The sequence below is a fragment of the Trichosurus vulpecula genome, chromosome 5 (assembly GCF_011100635.1).
Source record: "Trichosurus vulpecula isolate mTriVul1 chromosome 5, mTriVul1.pri, whole genome shotgun sequence".
In the NCBI taxonomy this organism is placed as follows: domain Eukaryota; kingdom Metazoa; phylum Chordata; class Mammalia; order Diprotodontia; family Phalangeridae; genus Trichosurus; species Trichosurus vulpecula.
The window spans coordinates 211967163-211986201 of record NC_050577.1 but is presented as its reverse complement, the minus strand read 5'-3'; the positions used below and the strand labels follow the sequence as shown (position 1 = coordinate 211986201).

Here is a 19039-nt window from a genome sequence, read left to right as displayed (position 1 = left end):
CCACGGAGATTGTAAGGAATGAGTTGAACAATACTTTTAAAGGTATAGCTTCCTCACTTGCTCACTCCTGGCCCCTGGCGCTTCGCTCTCTCTCCCTCCATTTCCCAGGGACAGTGGTTAGGGGCCCTTTTCTTAGTCTGGGTTCCTCATTTACCCTCTGTCAGCTCTACTTTTTGGGAGCAGTGAGAAGGGGGGAGTGGGGAAGCCCAAGAACCCCTTGTCTGTGCACTCTCATGCACAAGTGCTTGTGTGTATGCCCGATGGTGGGAAGGGTTGCTGGGAGCACACAATCTCTGAGAAAGGGGCATGTGGCACTCTTACTTTCATGTTCAAGTGAAAATAAATGTATCCTGCAGCACGCCCACCCCAGAAAAAATTCACATATAAGATAAGGTGAGATCTATATCTTGCCACTGGATCCAGATGGCTCCAGAGAAGAAAGTGAGGCTGGTGACTTTGCACAGCCCTCTCTCACTTAAATCCAGTTCAAGGTGATGACCTTCCTGATGTCACGGTCCTCTTCAAAAATGAAGGACAAAAAAAAAAAGAATGAAGGACAAACAACAACAAGAATGCCCTTGAAATATCTCAGAATAATATACAAATTATAATAATATATATACATGATATATATAAAATAGAGATGAAGAAATATAAATATACTAATTAGTGAAGTTAAAATCATAAACAACTGTTTGTTATAAGAAAAAATTTCACGTAAACATTTATTTTAGAGGAAAGTAACTTACGAACTATCTTGTCTTATTTCAGAGGGAAATCCAATTTTTTTTAGATTTGTTATTTAATTAGGAATTAACATCTCTGTGTACAGCACATCCTGAAGTGCAAGCAATCTACATTTAGACTGTTTGTTTAAGATATACAATGCTTTCTGTATGTAATCTGAGATTAAGTATTTAATCCCATGCAAAGTCTTTTACAATTGAAGCTAAATAAGCATCTTTTACTTACAAAGAGCTATGTAGTCATGTTTAGGATTAGATTCCTAAAGTGTCTCATTCTCCTAAAAGAGGAATTAAATGGTTAGTTGGAGTGAAAAATTTTGAGAAGCAACAAGATTAGATGATATATATGTCAAATGTAAATTATTCTAAGGCATATACAGACTTTGATCATGTTCTAATAAGTTCTGTTCTAACCACACACACACACACACACACACACACACACAAACTGTATCGTTCACCCCAAACACAAACCAGGCATTGTGGAGGATTTTTTTTAAATCCTTAGTTCAAAAGGTTTTCCGAAGTCTGCTGTGGTACTCTAAAATGTTTGGGTTTTTATTTTTCAGTCATTATTTGAATTTCTTAACTGTATCAACATAACAACTGCTAATTTACATCACAGGACAGTTAAAAGTAGTAAAAACTAAAGTTTTTCCTCATAAGTATGACTTAAATCCAAAATGAAGAATGAAATAAATGAACACCAGTCTTAAAAAGTTAAATGATAATGGAGCTGATGTCAATTTAGGAAAGCACTTTATACCCAATTGATAAATGGTGAAAGGATATGAACAGGTAGTTTTCAGAGGAAGAAATTAAAGATATCTATAGTCATATGAAAAAATGCTCTAAATCACTGTTGATTGGAGAAATGCAAATCAAAACAACTCTTACGTACCACATCTCTCCTGTCAGATTGGTTAAAATGACAAAACAGGAAAATGATAAATGCTGAAGAGGATGTGGGAAAAATGGAACATTGTTACATTACTGGTGGAGTTGTGAACTGATCCAACCATTCTGGAGAGCAATTTGGAACTTGCCCAAAGGCAAAATGTGCATGCCCTTTGACCCAACAATACCACTTCTAGGGCTGTATCCCAAAGATACTATACAAGTGGGAAAAGGATCCATATGTTCAAAAATATTTATAACAGCTCTTTTTGTGGTGGCAAAGAATTGGAAATCAAGGAGATGCCCATCTATTGGGGAATGGCTAAACAAGTTGTGGTATATGAATGTGATGGAATACTACTGCGCTATAAGAAATGAAGAGCAGATGGACTTCATAATAACCTGGAAAGACCTATATGTTCTGATGCTGAGAGATGGGAGCAGAACTAGGAATACATTATACATTATTACTGACACATGGTATCTGTGATAACTAACTTTGATAGACATGGGTCTTCTCAGTAATACAAGGTTCTAAGACAACTCCAAAAGACTCGTGATGGAAAAAGTGATTCACATTCAGAGAAAGAATTAGAGACTGAATGCAGATTTAAGCAAACTATTTGCTCTCTTTTTTTTCTTTTGTTTTTGTTTCTGTTTTGTTTCTTCTTACTTGTAGTTCATTCCATTCGTTATAGTTCTTCTTTACAACTTGACTATTTTGAAAATATGTTTAGTGTAAACGTATATGTAGAACCTATATCAGATTTCATGCTGTCTTGTGTGGGGAGGTGGGGAGGAGAGGAAGGGGGAGAAGATTTGAAACTCAAAAACTTGAGGAACTGAATGTTGTAAACTAAAACTAAAAATAAATTAATTATTTTAAAAAAAAAAAAAAAGGAAAAGCACTTTAACCTTAACTTACATGTCTACGTTGGTTGGTTTCAGAAAGGGTCAAGGAACAGTCAACATAGTGTTTGACCCCCGACACATATTTTTATAGCCCTTTGTGCAAGTTCCAAATTGCTCTCCAGAATGATTGGATCAGTTCACAATTGTCTCCAATATGAGGTTGTATAAACTCAACAAACAAGGAAAATTTCACAAAGTTGGCCAACTATTACTGCTTGCTTAGAATATTCAACAAGGTCCTGACTTGGTGTTTGAATGGTCTTCTTCAACCCAAAGGCAAAATAAAAAGAAAAAAGAAAGTTGGTTTTCTCTTTCTGAGGGAAAGGTGGTTATCGAAAAACTATCTCGACCACTCTCTCCTAATGGATTTGGGACCTGGGATTGACTGGAAGTCATTCCCTGACTCTCAGGTGAGAAACCAAACCAAGTTCGCTTGCTGCCTATAAACTACTTTTGGCCCCAGGGGCTAAGTTATTTAATCACTGAGTAACTCCTAAAAAGAAACTAAGCTTCTACTCTGTGGTCGTTGTGGGGTATAGGCTCTGGGAACCCCCCTGAATGACACCTTGAATCTTCCCACTTGATCTGGCATTTGCTTGAGGCCATAAGCTTTTCATGCTCAAATCTGTTACCCTTAACCTAGCCTAGCCCTCCATTGTAGCCTTCAGATATTTCTCACCTTTAATCCCATTCCTGGAGTCTGACCTCTAATCACACCAGTCCCATCAAGATCCTCCTTAGACTCCTCCTCAAGACCCACACCAGACTAGTTGGCCACCCCTAGATCCCTCCCACAGTCTTTCTGTATATAAGATTCATCTTGCCTCCATGAAGACATGCTCAGATTCAATCTAGCTCAGATTCAATTTGGCCTGCTTGTCAATACAAGTGTCACAAATGCTCAGATTCCTTACGAGTCTAGCCAATATGGTGAATCTTTAACAAACTTTGTTTTTCTCTTTGGCTGCAAGAAGGCTTGAGTCACATTCATTTGGGCAGGACTCGGCATATTGGTATTTTGGAGTCTTGAACACCCCTGCACCTCAATATTTTGGTTTCCTGAGACGGGAAAGACTGCTAATTTCAAGTTCTTCTCCAGCCAAGACTGGAAGGTATGTAAGCCTCTCCCTATCTCTATTCCCTTCTCACCCTACAGTTGGGGTCACTTTGCAAGTATCTTGGAGGTGCTTATTGGGCTTGACCTCTCAGGTCCCATTAGGTCAGACAGCTAGGAGGCTGTCTCATGCTCAGCCTGACACTCTGGGGTTCTCAGTCCAGTGGTTATTTTCGAGGTCATGGACCTGGGCACACCTTCTGAAGCATGGAGGGCAAGGACAGATGCCCTATCCACCAGAAGTGTATGCCCAATTCTTTCAGTTCTCGAAGCACTAGGAAATTGGGAAAACTTCAAGTACCTTTTTACCTTTGGGGGAGGGGCGGGGGTCTTGTTTTGTTTTGTTTGTTTCTCATGGCTTACTCCCAGATCCTCCTTTACAGAGGAAGGGCCTTCCAGCCCCCACACCTATAATGGGTCAATCCTTTTCAGTTCCCAAAAGTTCACCTTTGGGTTGCCTTTAAAAAATTAGGAAAACTTTAGTTTCTCTAAAGAACTTAGAAAGAAAAAGGTGGTGTTCTTTTGCAGCACCGTTTGGCCTCAGTATCAACTGGAGAACCACAAAGCATGGCCCATTTTGGGGACTTTACAATATAATACTCTATTACAGTTAGAGTTGTACTGTCACTGAGAAGGAAAATGGGTAGAAATTAACTACATAATGGCCTTCGTGGAACTCTCTAGGAACCCTGTTCTCAGAAAAGATTATAAGATGCTCACAGCTAGAGCCACCCCACAAAGGAGCAATGGGGATCAACTGGACATTTTGGATGACCCCCTTCTTATGGCCCCCAGGATTTCCCCTCCTGCCCTGCCTCCATTCCCACCAACTCCTCAGCTCCTATCCCCACCCCAATCTCCCCCAGCCCCTCCTACTGTTCCCCAACGTCACCCGAGGCCCCTTGCTTCCCATGCCCCCGATCCTTGGCCACCTCCTCTTTACCCTGATTTCCTTCCCTTTTTCCCCTAGCCCAAACCCCCCTCATTTTCTGCCTCCTTCACCTTCCACATGTCCTACTCTTCATCTCCTCCCATGCATGGCCCCTCCCCCCAGGCAACCCCTACTCAGGTTTTGGCCTCAGGACCAGCCCCTACTGCAGTCCCCTCAGCATCTCCCACCATAGCCCTACCCCTGCTCAGGTTCCAGCCTCAGGCCCTGTCCCCATGACAGTCCTTGCAATATATCCCTCTTTGGCACCTTCCCCACCCATTCAGGCCTCAGGCCCTGCCTCCAAGGCAGTCTCTGTGGTTTCTCCCTCTCAGACCCCTACCCGTTTTCAGGTGTGTAAGACATAAAATATAAAGTTCAGTGTCCACACAGATGAAGCCATAGGGCCCCTCTTGTGAAACAAGTTTCCATACAGAGGGCCCAGACCTTGCGACAACCAAGAAAAAGAACTTGATTACTCAGCAATGTGTGGAAGGGGTGGGGAGCCCTCAGGAACCTTGGTCAGCAACAATTTAGCAACAGTTTAATAACTAAAATGGGCATATAGGGAATGATGTAACCAGGGAGGAACAGGACCAATCCTAATCCAGAGGGGAGGGGTTACTACTAACCTGATCTAGAGGGGAGGGATTGCACTAGGCCTATAAAGCTCGCACTTGCTTCTGTACCCAGTACACTCTTCCTTTCTGAGGAGTTGTGCCCACTTCTCAGGAGAATCGAAGGGGGAAACACTTCAGCCTCTTGAATAAAACACTTGAGACTCCAACTTCAGATTTGAGTCTGGGGGTCTTCTTTATATCAATTTGGGGGGCTCATCTGGAATCCAGTGACCACCAAGAGAGGTGCGATCTAAGTGGGCTGGGAAGAGCACTCCCACTAATTTCAACAGTCCTGGCATTTAGGTTTCACTTTCCTCAGGGCTTGCAAAAATCCTGAAGACAGCGGCTATTGCTGCAGGGAGATGCTGAATGGCAACAACCCAGGGGAGCAAAAGAAACAGCCAAGGATCATGCAAGTCAATATATGGAACAAAGGTAGGAAATTGGAGGCAAAGTACTGCCTTTGTTGATCCAGGGAAGGGTCCCTCATCTCTGGGAGTCATTTGATCTGGGTTAACTAAGCACTAGTTAATAGACTGACTTAGAGATGGGAGGGAAGAATTCAAAAGAAAAGGTGCCTAAGAAGGGGGAAGGGCTTGAAGAGCCTCTCTCAGATACACCCCAAAGTAGCCTGCTGGGGCTAATACTAGCCAGTTGGGAATCTGGGTCACAAACCCAGGTGAAAGATAAAAAGAAAATGATTAAGTACTGTTGTTATGATTGGACAAAAGAGCTTATTTTAAGACCCTCGGTCTTTTGGCCCAGGTTTGGGGAAGATGAGTATTGGATATGCCAACTGCTAAATATATATGTGAACAATAAAGGAGGCAGTCAGGAAGAGCAGAACTATGCATCATATTGGATAAAAGGGACCTTAGCCCCCACAAATATATTTTTAAACCAGACTAAAGGGGAGGACAAGGAAATGCAGTCAAAAGATGAGAGTCATCCTGGGGAGTGGAACCCCTTGTCAGCACTCCCCCCTCCCCCACACAATCCACCCTTGCCTGATGCTTCTACATCCTCCCTCCCTTCTCCATCTTCCTTTCTTTCCAATGAACCAACCTCAAGTACCCTGGGTGAAGAATTAGAAAAGGAAGTAGGAGATAGATTGTGTTCTAGACTGAGGAAAGAAGAGGAACAGTACAAAAAGGATATATGCAATTTTCCATTTAGTGAATCAGAAAACACCAACACCCTTAGGCAACAAAAATGTTTCCACTTCAGGAGGTACCCATGGGAGGACCTGGAGGGGGAATAAGTTTTGTGAATGCCCCACTGAGCACCACTGAAGTCAGAAATTTCAAGAAGGAGATGAAATCTCTAACGGAGAACCCAGTGAGCCCATCAGAACAATTAGACCAGTTTTTAGGACCTAACATCTACACTTGGACTGAGTTAATGTGTTTCTTTAATATTCTCTTCACAGGGGAAGAAAGAGGGATGATTAGGAGGGCAGCAAAGGAGGGCTAGGCAAAAAGGCACCCTCCAGTCCAAAGTGTTCTGCCTGCTGAAGATAAGTACCCCAACAGAGACCCAGGGTGGAATCATAATAACCAAGCCCAGAGACAGCACAATCTAAGGGAATTAGTGGTGGCAGGAATTAAGGAGGCAGCATCAAAATCTTAGAATTTGAACAAAGCCTTTGATATAAATCAAAGGAAAGATGAGACTCCCTCAGAATTTCTAGAACAAATGAGGGAGAATATGAGAAAATACTCCAGCTAGATCCACAAGACCCATTCACGGAGGGGATGCTCTGAGTTAATTTTGTAACAAATTCCTGGCCTGACATTAATAAGAAGCTCCAAAAGCTAGTTAGATGGAATACCAAACCATTAGAAGAGCTACTGAGAGAAACTCAGAAGGTGTATGCAAGAAGGAAAGATGTGAAGCAGAGACAGAAGGCTAAAATAACGGAGCAGACAGTGAGAGAAGTAGTGAAGGAGGAGGCTCAGAAAGGGTCATATAGAACCAAGAAGGCTATCAGAAGAAGAGAGTGGAGAGCAAAGGAAGGAGTGAGGAAAAAGCAAGCAGAGGAAAGTGGAGTGGGAAGAATGAATGCTTTTATTGTGGACAAAGTGGGCACTTCAAAAGAGAATGTCCCAAACTGAAAAAGGAGGAATGGGTGGTGCCACTTATGGTGTTTGATGAAGAAGAGGAATAGGGAGTTCAGGAGTTCTTTCTCCTTAAATCCAACCAAGAACCCTTGATAAATTTAAAGGTTGGGGACCTTAGAGAAGAAATAGTGTTTTTGGTGGATAAAGGGGCCAAAAGATCTTCCCTGTATAACATACCAAAGGGGATGAGAGTAGATAATGAAACACTTAAGGTCTCTGGAGTTAAGAGAGAGAATTTTTTTTTTTTTTACTGTAACAAATGTTTTCATTTCGCTTTTTATTTGCACTCTAATTTCATTATTTACTCCCGTGCCATAAGCTTTTGTTTCTTCAGTTTCTTCTGGGATATCTTTTTCTTTTGAGCAACCTCCTCTTCTGGTTTAGGAACAATTTGTTCCTTTTCGGTGAGTATCATCTCAATATGGCAAGGAGAACTCATGTATGGGTTGATTCGACCATGAGCCCTGTAAGTATGCTGTCGCATTTTGGGAGCCTTGTTAACCTGGATATGCTCAATGACAAAAGAATCCACATCCAAACCCTTCAGTTCTGCATTACTCTCTGCATCTTTAAGCATATGCAGCAAGAATTCAGCACTCTTTTTGGGCCAGCGACCCTGTGTCCAACCCCACTGCTTAGCCTGGGCACACCTGCCAACTCCACCATTATACCCACGGAAGGGAACACATTGTTTCTTCAATGTGACATCTTTCAAATACTTGGTAGCTTTTCGGATATGCATGCCCTTGATAGCTTGGGCTGTTTCACGGGTGTTCTTGAAGTGGACCCGGAGATTTGAACCCCTTGACTTGCATGATTTTGTGGGGTTCTCTGGATCAAGAGAGTACCTCACCATTTTAAATGATGACCCTTCACGGAGGCCTTGAGTTCGGCCAGACTGAGGGGCTGATGGGGGCGATGCCCGGCGGACAGGAGAAGTGGCCCCAAAGCCGCGCTTCACTCATCTCAAAGAGAGAGAATTTTAAAGTTCCAATTTTTGAAGAAACATATGTAGAGTGGGGGACAAGAAAAGAATTAGCTAAATTCTTATGCATCCCAGAGGCCAGGACTAATCTTTTGGGGAGGGATCTTATTGTTAAATTGGACTTAGAGATTAGAGTATCTTGTGAGCAATTGGTTATTCATATGCATCTTTCAAGCACTGAAGAATACAAGGAAATAGATCCTTGGGTATGGGCAAAGGAAGGAAACAGAGGTGTATTGAACATAGAACCTCTAAAAATTCAGATGAAAGACCCTCAGGTGGAAGAGCCTGTATCAAGCAGTACACCATTGCAATGGAGGGAAGGAGGGGATTGAAATCAATAATTGCACAGCTATTGAAAGATGGGTTACTAGAACCATGCATGTCTAGATTTAATACACCCATTCTCCCAGTAAGAAAACCAGATGGTTCTTATAGGCTGGTGCAAGACTTAAGAAAAATCAATCAGATAGTGCAAGTACACCACCCTGTGGTCCCAAATCCTTACACCTTCCTAAGCCAGAAACCCTCAGAACATAGGTGCTTCAGTGTCATAGATTTGAAAACTGCCTTCTGGGCACATCCTCTCCACCCAAGTGGTAAGGACCTCTTTGTATTTACCTGGGAGGACCCAAAAACTGAAAGGAAGCAACAATATCACTGGACACTCCCACCTCAGGGATTCACAGAGGCTCCCAACCTATTTAGGCAGATCTTAGAAAGGATTCTGGAGTCATACACCACTCCACCAGGAGTTAAACTCTTGTAATATGTAGATGATCTGTTGATATCTGGAAAGAAGATGGAAGGGGTTTCTCAGGCAACTATCAACCTGTTGAATTTCCTAGGTTCCCAGGGCCTGAGAGTCTCCCCTAAGAAATTGCAATTTGTAGAAAGGGAGGTAAAATATTTGGGACACCTGATTGGGGAAGGCTATAGAAAAATAAGCCCAGAAAGGATCCAGGGAATCATAGATCTGCCTTTACCCAAAACAAAGAGAGAGTTTTGAAAGTTTCTAGGCCTGATGGGATATTGTAGACTGTGGATTGATTCATATGCCCAAATAACTAAGAACTTGTAAAAGAAATTACTAGAGGGAGAACTCAGTAATTTGGAATGGGAAGAGCAAGAAATGAAACAGTTTTCCCAATTAAAACAAGCCCTGATATCAGCCCCTGCTTTAGCCATACCAACCTTAGACAAACTATTCCATCTGTTTGTCACAGTAGACAAAGGTGCAGGCCTAGGAGTTTTGACTCAATCATGGGCAGGTCAGAGACAGCCAGTGGCCTTCTTGTCAAAATTACTTGATCCTGTTTCCTTATGATGGTCTGAATGTGTCCAGGTAATAGCAGCTACTGCCCTATTAGTGGAAGAAAGTAGGAAACTCACCTTTGGGGTAGCATTGGTAGTAAGTACTCCTCACCAAGTCAGAACAATATTGAATCAAAAGGTGGGGCGTTGGTTGACAGACTCAAGAATATTGAAATATGAAGCTGTCCTATTAGAGAAATGTGATTTAGTTCTAACTACTGGCAACAATATTAACCCTGCCCCTTATCTCCAAAGGGAAGAAAGAATAATACAGGATGATTTGGAGCATGATTGTTTATATCTAGTAAATTTTCAAACTAAAGTAAGACCTGATCTTAGGGATTTCCCCTTTGAAGTGGGAAAAAGATTATTTACAGATGGCTCCTCCAGGATGGTGGAAAGAAAAAGGAAAAATGGATATGACATCATAGATGGGAATACATGGCAATTAGTGGAATCAGAGGCCCTCCCAAAACAATGGTCTGCTCAAACCTGTGAGTTATGTGCCCTGAATCAGGCTCTCAAAAATTTAGAAGGACAAGAGGGAACAATCTACACTGACTCAAAATATGCCTATGGGGTAGTGTATACCTTTGGCAAGATGTGGGAAGAAAAGGGTTTATTTAATAGCAGAGGGAAAGAATTGGCACATGAAGAATTAATCAGGCAGGTATTAAAGAATTTGCTACTACCATCTGAAACAGCAGTAGCCCATGTCAGGGGACATCAAAAAGGAAGTTCCCCTGAAATAATTGGTAATAGACTGGCAGACGAGGAAGCAAAAAGAGCATCCTTGAATGAAGTAAGAACTAAACTACTGGTCCTCATACCTGAAGTCAAACTGCCAAAAATATCTCCCTTATTCAGTGAAAAGGAAGAGAGGGAGTTGGAGAAATTAGGGGCTGTAAAGGAGGGACACGGCTGGTGAGTACTTCCTGACAGAATAAAGATGATTAATAAAGAAATCACAAGAGAATTACTAGGGATTTTACATAAAGAAAGTCCTTGAAGAACACAGGCTATGCGTGATGTGATGCTAAGACACTTTGGGAGCATGGGAATTTACACAGTAGCCAAACAAATTACTGAAAGGTGTGTGATGTCAAAAAGTAAACAGAAAGGTATTGAGAAAGTCTGTACTAGGGGGTCAAAACCTGAGTCTGAGACCCTTTCAGAGTATTCAAGTAGATTTCACTGAAATGCCACTGATCAGGAGGGTGAAATACTTACTGGTTATATCGGATCATTTAACTGGATGGATAGATGTTTATCCTTTGAATTCAGCTACAGCCTCAGGGGTCAGCAAGGTGATTTTTAGAAGGAATCATTCCTAGGTTTGGAATGGTAGAAAGAATTGACTCAGATAATGGGTCCCACTTCACAGCTAGGATATTGCAGAATATTATGTCTAGCCTGGATATCAAATGGGAATTCCACACCCCCTGGCATCCTCCATCTTCTGAGAAAGTGGAAAGGACGAATCAAACTCCAAAGAGACAATTAACCAAATTGGGAATAGAAACTAGGCTACCATGGACCAAATGCTTACCAATAGCCCTATTGAGGATAAGAACTGCCCCTTGGAAAGACACTGGGCTATCTCTTTATGAAATGTTGTATGGGTTGCCTTATCAAAGGGGAAAGGGATAATTACCTATGTTTGAATCTAAAGACAAATTCTTAAGGGACTATATGCTGGCAGTGCCATCCTCCCTTTCAGAACTTAGGAAGAAGGGACTATTGGCACAAACTCTGCCACTTGAATTCACTGCTCAGCACTTCAAACCAGGGGACTGGGTGCTGATCAAGGTGTGGAAGGAGGTTAAGCTTACTCCAAGCTGGGAAGTACCCTACCAAGTTCTGTTGACCACTGAAACTGCAATATGGACTGCTGAAAAAGGTTGGACTCACTATACTAAGGTAAAAGGAATGGTGAAAGAACCTCAGGAGTGGAGTGTGACTCACCAAGATCCTGAGACTCTGAAAATTACCCTCCAGAAGAAATCCAAGTGACTGATGAACTCTGCTCTCCAGCAAGAACTGTGTTGGGTAACTCTCTTTTTGTTATTAGGAATAACCCTAGCATTCTGGGTGCTTTGTGAGAGAAAATGTCTGCTCCCAACCTTGTTTAATCACTTTCAATGCCACAAAGGAACTAGTTGAGACTAGGAGACAGAGGTGGAAATCATGAAGACGGGGAAAAGGAAAGGTCCAGTGTTCTCTTCGGCACTATTCTTGGCACTCTTCCTAACCTATGGTAAAGCAGTCCCAGTCTCACCATCCCTACCGTGGGGAATGAGTGAAAACAAATTCATCCAATTGATGGAAGTCATTGCCAATAGTTTCAATGTGACCAATTGCTGGATCTGTGGAGGTCAACAACAGCTTGAAAGTTGGCCATGGGTACTTGTACAACTGGATCCGGCCTGGATTCTCAGTAACTGTACACAACTGTACACAATGACACAGGCTACTGGTCACCCAGTGAAAAGCACCAGCGGCATTTGACAGAGTCAGTAAAGGGCAAATATTGCTTGAACCAAACAGGGACAGGCTTGGCAAAAGTGATTGTGAATGGACCTACAAAGAAAAACCATACACTTTTAGATGACTGACTGCCTAAGAACCTGGGGTTGATCAAGTTCCTGTGTGCCAGCTTGCTAAAGAACTGACCTGTGGAATAGGACTTCTCTTGGGGAAGGCAGCAAAAAAGCACACTGAACACCTTGCTGCAAAGTTCCCATCTTTCCCCAGGGCTGAACTCCAAGCTCCTGGGTTCCTGGTCCTCCAGCTTCAGCTGGCCCCTCTTGGCTTCTGCTGGAATCCTGATGCAGGCAGCTCACAGCTCTCACCTTTCTTACCATACAAAAGTTAGTTTATGTGCAAACATTGTTTTTTTAAAAAATAATATATGCAATGGAATGTTAAGGAATGAACCAATCAATAAACATTTATTATAGGCCTACTATGTCCCAGGCACTGTGGTAAGTACTAGGGATACAAAAAGAGGCAAAAGAAAGTCCCCACCCTCAAACTATAGACAGAATAAATAGAAAGTAATTAACAGAGTGAAGGCATTGGAATTAAGAGAGGTTGGAGAAGATTTCCTGTAGAAGGTAGGATTTTAATTGATCTTAAAGGAAACGAGGAAAGTCCATTGTTGGATAAGAGGGAGAGAGTTCCAGGCATGAGGGAAAGCCAGAGAGAATTCTTGGAGTCAAGAGATGGAAGGTCTTATTTTTGGAACAGCCAGGAGACCAGTGTCACTAGATCAAAGGAATTCATGTTAGGTGTAAGACTGGAAAGATAGGAGAGGGCTAAGTTATGAAGTGCTCTGAGTGCCTAAAAGAACATTTTGTTTTTGCTCTTGTAGGCGATAGAAAGCCACTAGAGTTTACTGAGTGAGTGGGATGGGGTGACATGATTAGACTTGCACTTTTTTGAAAGTCATTTTAATTACTGAATGGAAGATGGACTGAAGACTTGAGACTTGACCAGTAGGCTATATTCAAGAGATGTTGAAAAGGTAAAACCCAGGACTTGGCAAGAGATTGGATATTGGATATTGGTGAGAGATATTGAGAAATTCAGGATGACTCCCAGGCTGAGATGCTGATGGACTAGGAGTATGATGTTGCCCTCTACAGTAATAAGGAAAGTAGGAGGGAGAGAAGGTTTAAGGGCAAAGATAACAAGTTCTGTTTTAGATATATTGAGCTTAAGATGCCTAATGGAAATCTAGTTTAAGATGTCAGGAAGGGAGTTGCAAATACAAGATTGGGGAATTGGCAGAAAGAATAAGGTGGGATAGATAGATTTAAGAATCATTAGCATAGAGATGGTTATTAAATCTATTAGAGCTAATGAGATCACTAAGTAGTATAATAGAGGGATAAGAAAAGAGGGCTGAGGACAGAACCCTGAGGGACACCTACAGTTAGAGTACTCATCAGGAGGGAGATTCAGTAAAGGAGTGTATTAGCAACCACACTAGCACATAGGGTGGACTGCTAGTACAGGTTCTTGATCTGCTTTTCTAAAGGAAAGACAGCTTCAAAGGGGTCAATGATCTTACTTTAATTCAATAATGCAGAAAGATATATAGATAGATATATCTATATCTATATCTATCTATCTATCTATAATCCAAGAAAGACTAATAAGCAGAGAAGCATAGAGAAATTAGCACAGAGATAGGGCCCCAACTGTCTTAGCAATCTTGTGAGAGGGCTCCTTAACAATGACTACCCAGAGTCCCATCCAGGAAATCAAAGATCCTTCCCATGAGCAAGCCCCCACAGCAAAAGATCAATTCCCAAAATATATAGGCTCAGAGCCAGAAGGCACCAGAGTCTATGTGACTCAGTACCTGATTGAGTCAGTGCCATCAGGTTCGAAAACCTATGTGACTCAGCACTTGAATGGCAAGGCAAAATACCTGGGAACAGGAGATTGTTACGGCCATGGATCCTAGAAAACTAAACTCCAAGAAATCCACTTTGCTTGAGCTTACAAGGAGATAGAGAAGGAGTGATCAGATAGGTAGGAAGAAAACTGGGAGTGGTAGCCCAAAAACCTAGGATGAAGGGAGTATTAAGGGGAAGAGAGGGGTCAACATTTGTCAAAGGCTGCAGAGAAGTCAAGGAGAATGAGGATTAAAGAAAAGGCCATTGGATTTGGCAACTAAGACATCATTAGTAACTTTGGAGAAAGAAGTTTCAGTGAAATGATGAGGTTGGAAGTCAGATTGTAAGGGGGTTAAGAAGAGAGTGAGAGGAGAGAAGTGAAGGCACCTTTTGTAAACAGCCTTTTCAAGTAGTTTAGCTACAAAGGGAAGAAGAGATATAGGATGATAATGGGATAGAAGGAACAAGTGAGGGTTTTTTCAGGATTGTGGATGAATAAACGGATTTCAGGATTCTTGAACAGAGAAGTGGTGTATTTGTGGATGATGGCAAGACCAAGGGTATGACCATCTTTGTGAGTGGATAAGGTGGAGTGAAGGAGAAGCTCATGGTGGGGCGGGGGGGGGGGGGAGCAGTGAAGAGGCAGAGGAACCTACCTCTACTTAGGGTATTTGAGGGAGAATCAATGGGTATGTTGAAACCTCTACTAGGAAGTCTGGAGTTAGGGAGGAGAGAAAAATTGTAAGCCAGGTATTCAACAACAATTGAGGAAGGAAAGGTGACCTCGGAGTCTGTAGATAACAGCTAAGTATATTTAACACAATGTTTGTCATAAGCTGGTAGGAAAATAAGTATTTTATAACAAACTAGATGTTAATTTTCGTTGACTGTTGAGATGATTAAATTTTTTTTAAATGAATTTCCATCTTTCAGGAAGAGAACTTGTAAATTCTATCATTTTCCACCATATACAAGTAAAATACAAGTAAAAAATATTACTTCATTCTTGTTTTAGAACACAGAAATCAGCTTAATGTGCAACCTTATTTAAGATTCTGTCTGAAGTTGAGCCAAATTTGCAAATCTTTTTTAAAAATTAAAAGTCCAACATCAAAATTAAGTTTATATATGGTTATTATGTTAAACATCTCATAAGTTATAACTTAATTAAAATGTCATTTTATTCCAAATACTTGCAAACTAAAGAAATTGAATAGGAAGTAAGTATATAAGGTCTTACTGGATTACTTCTTAATTCTTACAGAATGCCATGCATAAAATATTCATAATTATTTTATAATTAGTTTTATAATTTTATATTGAGTTTTCATAATTATAGGTAGAATAAGTTTGGGGCCAATTAGATTTTCAAAGCACATTTGCTTTTGACACCAATTTTTCCCCAAATACCTGAAGGGGAAAACACACTTTATGACTCTCTCCCTTATCTCCTCTCTCCTCCTTTTAATCACCATAATTTACATTTCTAATCATGCTTTGGTACTATGACATGTGATAGGATGTTGATGCTAATCCAGACTTTAGAGTTACAAGCCAGTACAAAGTCCAGACTGATTTTATGTCCGTGAGGCTGACAACTGTGTGCAGTTCTGCCTCACTTAAATCCAATTCACACAAAAGTCAAGACATAATCCTTATGATGTCATTGGTCCTCTTTTAGCACAAAGGGCAATGAACAGTACTATTTAATGACAACTTTTAAATTATAGTGAATAATTTGGAATTCAGAAGTCCAAATATGAATTACTGGTTTAGGGGACACTTTATCTGGAGTTGTAATGCCGGGGTTTTAATCCCAATTCTACTATTTACTAGTCATATGACCCTGGGTAAGTCACTGTCTCCATAAGACTTAGATTTCTTATCTGTAAAAAGAGGTAGTTGAAATAAACAATCTTGATGCTCCCTTATAATTTACATCCTAACCATCAGCTTACTAAGGGAGGCAACTTAGTGTGCCGAGAATTAGAAGACTTGAATTCTAGTCTATTGTTAGGAGTGGGACCTCAGGCAAGATTCTTAAATTTTCTGGGTCTCAGTTTCATCCTCTATAAAATAAAGTGTTTGATTAGATATTAGATTAGATATTCTTAAAGATTCTGTCTAGATATTTAGGTAACCTAGGATTGTTTCACTTCAGAGGGGACAGAGGTGGGGGCAGGGAAATGTCTTTGAAATTTGGTTGAGTAAGCTTGAATTATTGGCTTACCTTTTGTGTACCATGAGATATAAGGCTTTAGCCTATGAGAAAGTGGAACTTGGGGCAGAGCCAAGATGGCAGCTGGAAAGCAGGGACTTGCTTAAGCTCTCCCCCAAATCCCTCCAAACAACTGTAAAAAATGGTTCTGAACAAATTCTGGAGCTGTGGAATCCACAAAATAGCAGAGGGAAATAGGTCTCCAGTCTAGGAGAGCCTGGATAGTAATCGGGAAGGGTCTATCGCACAGTGCTGGGAACAGAGCGTAACCCAGCATGGGGCACACCAGGACAGACCAGACCAGCAGTCAGCTGGCAGTACAGGCCCTAGGGCCATGAATTATTGAGCTGTGACAGTTACCAGACTTCTCAACCCACAAACGCCAAAGAGCAGGTTAGTGGGAAACTGCAGGATCAAGTTGAGACTGGTCCAGCCACCAGCCCTGGGGGTGGCAGAGGTGGTGCAGCAGTGGCGGTGGCAGCAGCAGGAAGCTCCTGAGGCTACTTCCAGAGCTCCATCGTCAGCTGCTTCCTGAATCCCTGGCTCACACAGTGGGAGGAATCTAGCAACAGATCAGAGCAGGAGTGCAAGGAGCGCTTTGTGGGCACAAGGAAGGTTCTCTTGCTGTGCCCTGCTAGGATCTGGATTGCAGTCCTGGTTGGCAGTTCTTTGGGGAGGAGGAGTGCTGCTGTGACAGAGCCTGGGGTGACAGTGGAATAGAAGTAGCTCTGAAAACAACAGTGCTTGGACCCTAAAGCTTGGGATAAAGTACTCTCTACTCTACAAGCAGTCATACACTGACAAAAAGCTCAAGGGTCAAGTAGTTGGCTAGGAACATGAACAGGCAGCAAAAATGAACTCAGACTCAAACTCAGACTCAAACTCAAACTCTAGATCCTTATTTGGTGACAAAGAAGACCAAAGCATACAGCCAGAAGAAGGCAACAAAGTCAAAGAGCCTACATCAAAAGCCTCCAAGAAAAACATGAATTGGTCTCAGGCCAAGGAAGAGCTCAAAAAGGATTTGGAAAAGCAAGTGAGAGAAGTAGAGGAAAAATTGGGAAGAGAAATGAGAGAGATGCAAGAAAACCATGAAAAACAAGTCAATGACTTGCTAAAGGAGACCCAAAAAAATACTGAAGAAAATAACACCTTAAAGAATAGACTAACCCAAATGTCAAAAGAGCTCCAAAAAGCCAATGAGGAGAAGAATACCTTGAAAGGCAGAGTTAGCCAAATGGAAAAGGAGGTCCAAAAGACCACTGAAGAGAAAGTGGAACTTGGTAAGTTTCAGTGGAATTCCCACTGACCTTTTGGGATACATTACTGAGAGTACTGTTGATTGCTGTGGCTAATGTGGAGGCAGAGGATAGAATTTTGAATTTAATCAGGAATTACATCCTTTTAAATCTTATTAGTAAAGTTGTTTTATTGCAACTTATGACCCATGAATGTCTTGTTGCCTGCTAGCCCCAAGTCTGAATCACCAGACTAGCCTGTTAGTCCTAGTCCAAAATAGTTTTCAGAAGTTGTGGTTTGCAATGACTTTGTGAGAAATAGAAGTTCTGTTTCCACAGGAGTGACAAGTACACAGTCCCAGCTTTGCAGGAACGATAATAGGATGTAAATCAGAAGAAACTAGTTCCAATCAGAACTATGACCTAGCAGCACCAGGCTTCTGAACAAGTAAAAGGCCAGAAGCTTATATGCATGCTTAATGATCTGTTTAATATTAACCCACACACCCCCAAGGTGGAGCAAGCTAATTTGAAGGTACATGCAATGCATGACAAGGGAGGGGAAACACATCTAGGAGAGAAACATGGAATGGGCTATTCAGGAAGTTGTATCCAGCCAATGGAGAACAGGGGAGGGAAATCTGAATTAGGAACAGGGAATAAATAGCCTTGTATTAGCCTTAGTACGTGTGCTCCTTTAGGGAGGTACCCATTCACAAGAATGCAAACTAAAATAAGAGATTTCCTGGCTTCAACAATGAGTATTGTTCTTTCTAGAGTGAGCTCATTTCTCACAACTTTGTGAATGCATTCTAAAATTGGGGAAGAGAGGTATAGAAGAAACAGATTGTTGCATGATTAGATAGCTAGATATAGGACACTAGTCTCCCATGGGCATAGCTGGGGAGTTCTCTCAGGGAGATAAGGTCCAGGGAGCACTCATTGAATCCACAGTGTCAATGGAAACTTACTGAGTATGATGAAAATAAAAATACAGCAAAATCGAGTATTCCTTGGCTCTTATTAATGGTTTTAGAAAAGTTAGGTCACCATAGCAAAGAAAATGGAGGTAAATTATCTTTGGCAATTAGTTGTAGAGGTGAATGAGCTTTTGATCTTGTGTTGGTAATCAAAATGGGCTCCTTAGCACTTAGTTCAACAAGTGCTCTTGAAGAGTTTGGCCTTTGTTTCCTTTGATTAATTCAGGGTCTTTGATTGAGTCTTACTAGGTGCTAAGCCCCAGGCCCAAACCCCTATTAGGTGTAAAACCTTAGTAGGTGTGGATTGGCAACTAAGGTGGGGCCCAAGGTGGGGCTAACTCCAGGGAGGGCCTAGTTTACGTCTGGGAGAGCAGAGGCTTTTAGACCATGTGGGTTTAAGTCCGCCTCTCTGTGATGATTCTAGGTCATGTGGGTGAGTCGCATGTGTGACTCACCCCTGACGCTGAAAAAGATATAAAAACCAGGGGTTGGCTGTCTGTTTTTTGGAGCTCTACCTGCAGCAGTGGTGATGAGCATGATTCTGGGCCAGCCCTTGTTCCG

At 41.7% G+C, this 19039-nt stretch overlaps 1 protein-coding gene across 1 annotated transcript; it reads right to left on the bottom strand.

The window, feature by feature from the left end:
* Positions 1 to 7597: 7597 nt before the first annotated feature.
* On the bottom strand, positions 7598 to 8232 carry LOC118851477 (60S ribosomal protein L17-like). The gene has a single exon (XM_036760942.1). It carries the CDS (start codon positions 8191 to 8193, stop codon positions 7639 to 7641), a length of 555 nt encoding a protein of 184 aa, XP_036616837.1. The 5' UTR covers positions 8194 to 8232; the 3' UTR covers positions 7598 to 7638.
* Between the last annotated feature and the right edge of the window lie 10807 nt (positions 8233 to 19039).

Coding starts and splice junctions, on each gene's coding strand:
- LOC118851477 (XM_036760942.1), bottom strand. CDS start 8,193: ATGGTGAGGTACTCTCTTGATCCAGAGAACCCCACAAAATCATGCAAG.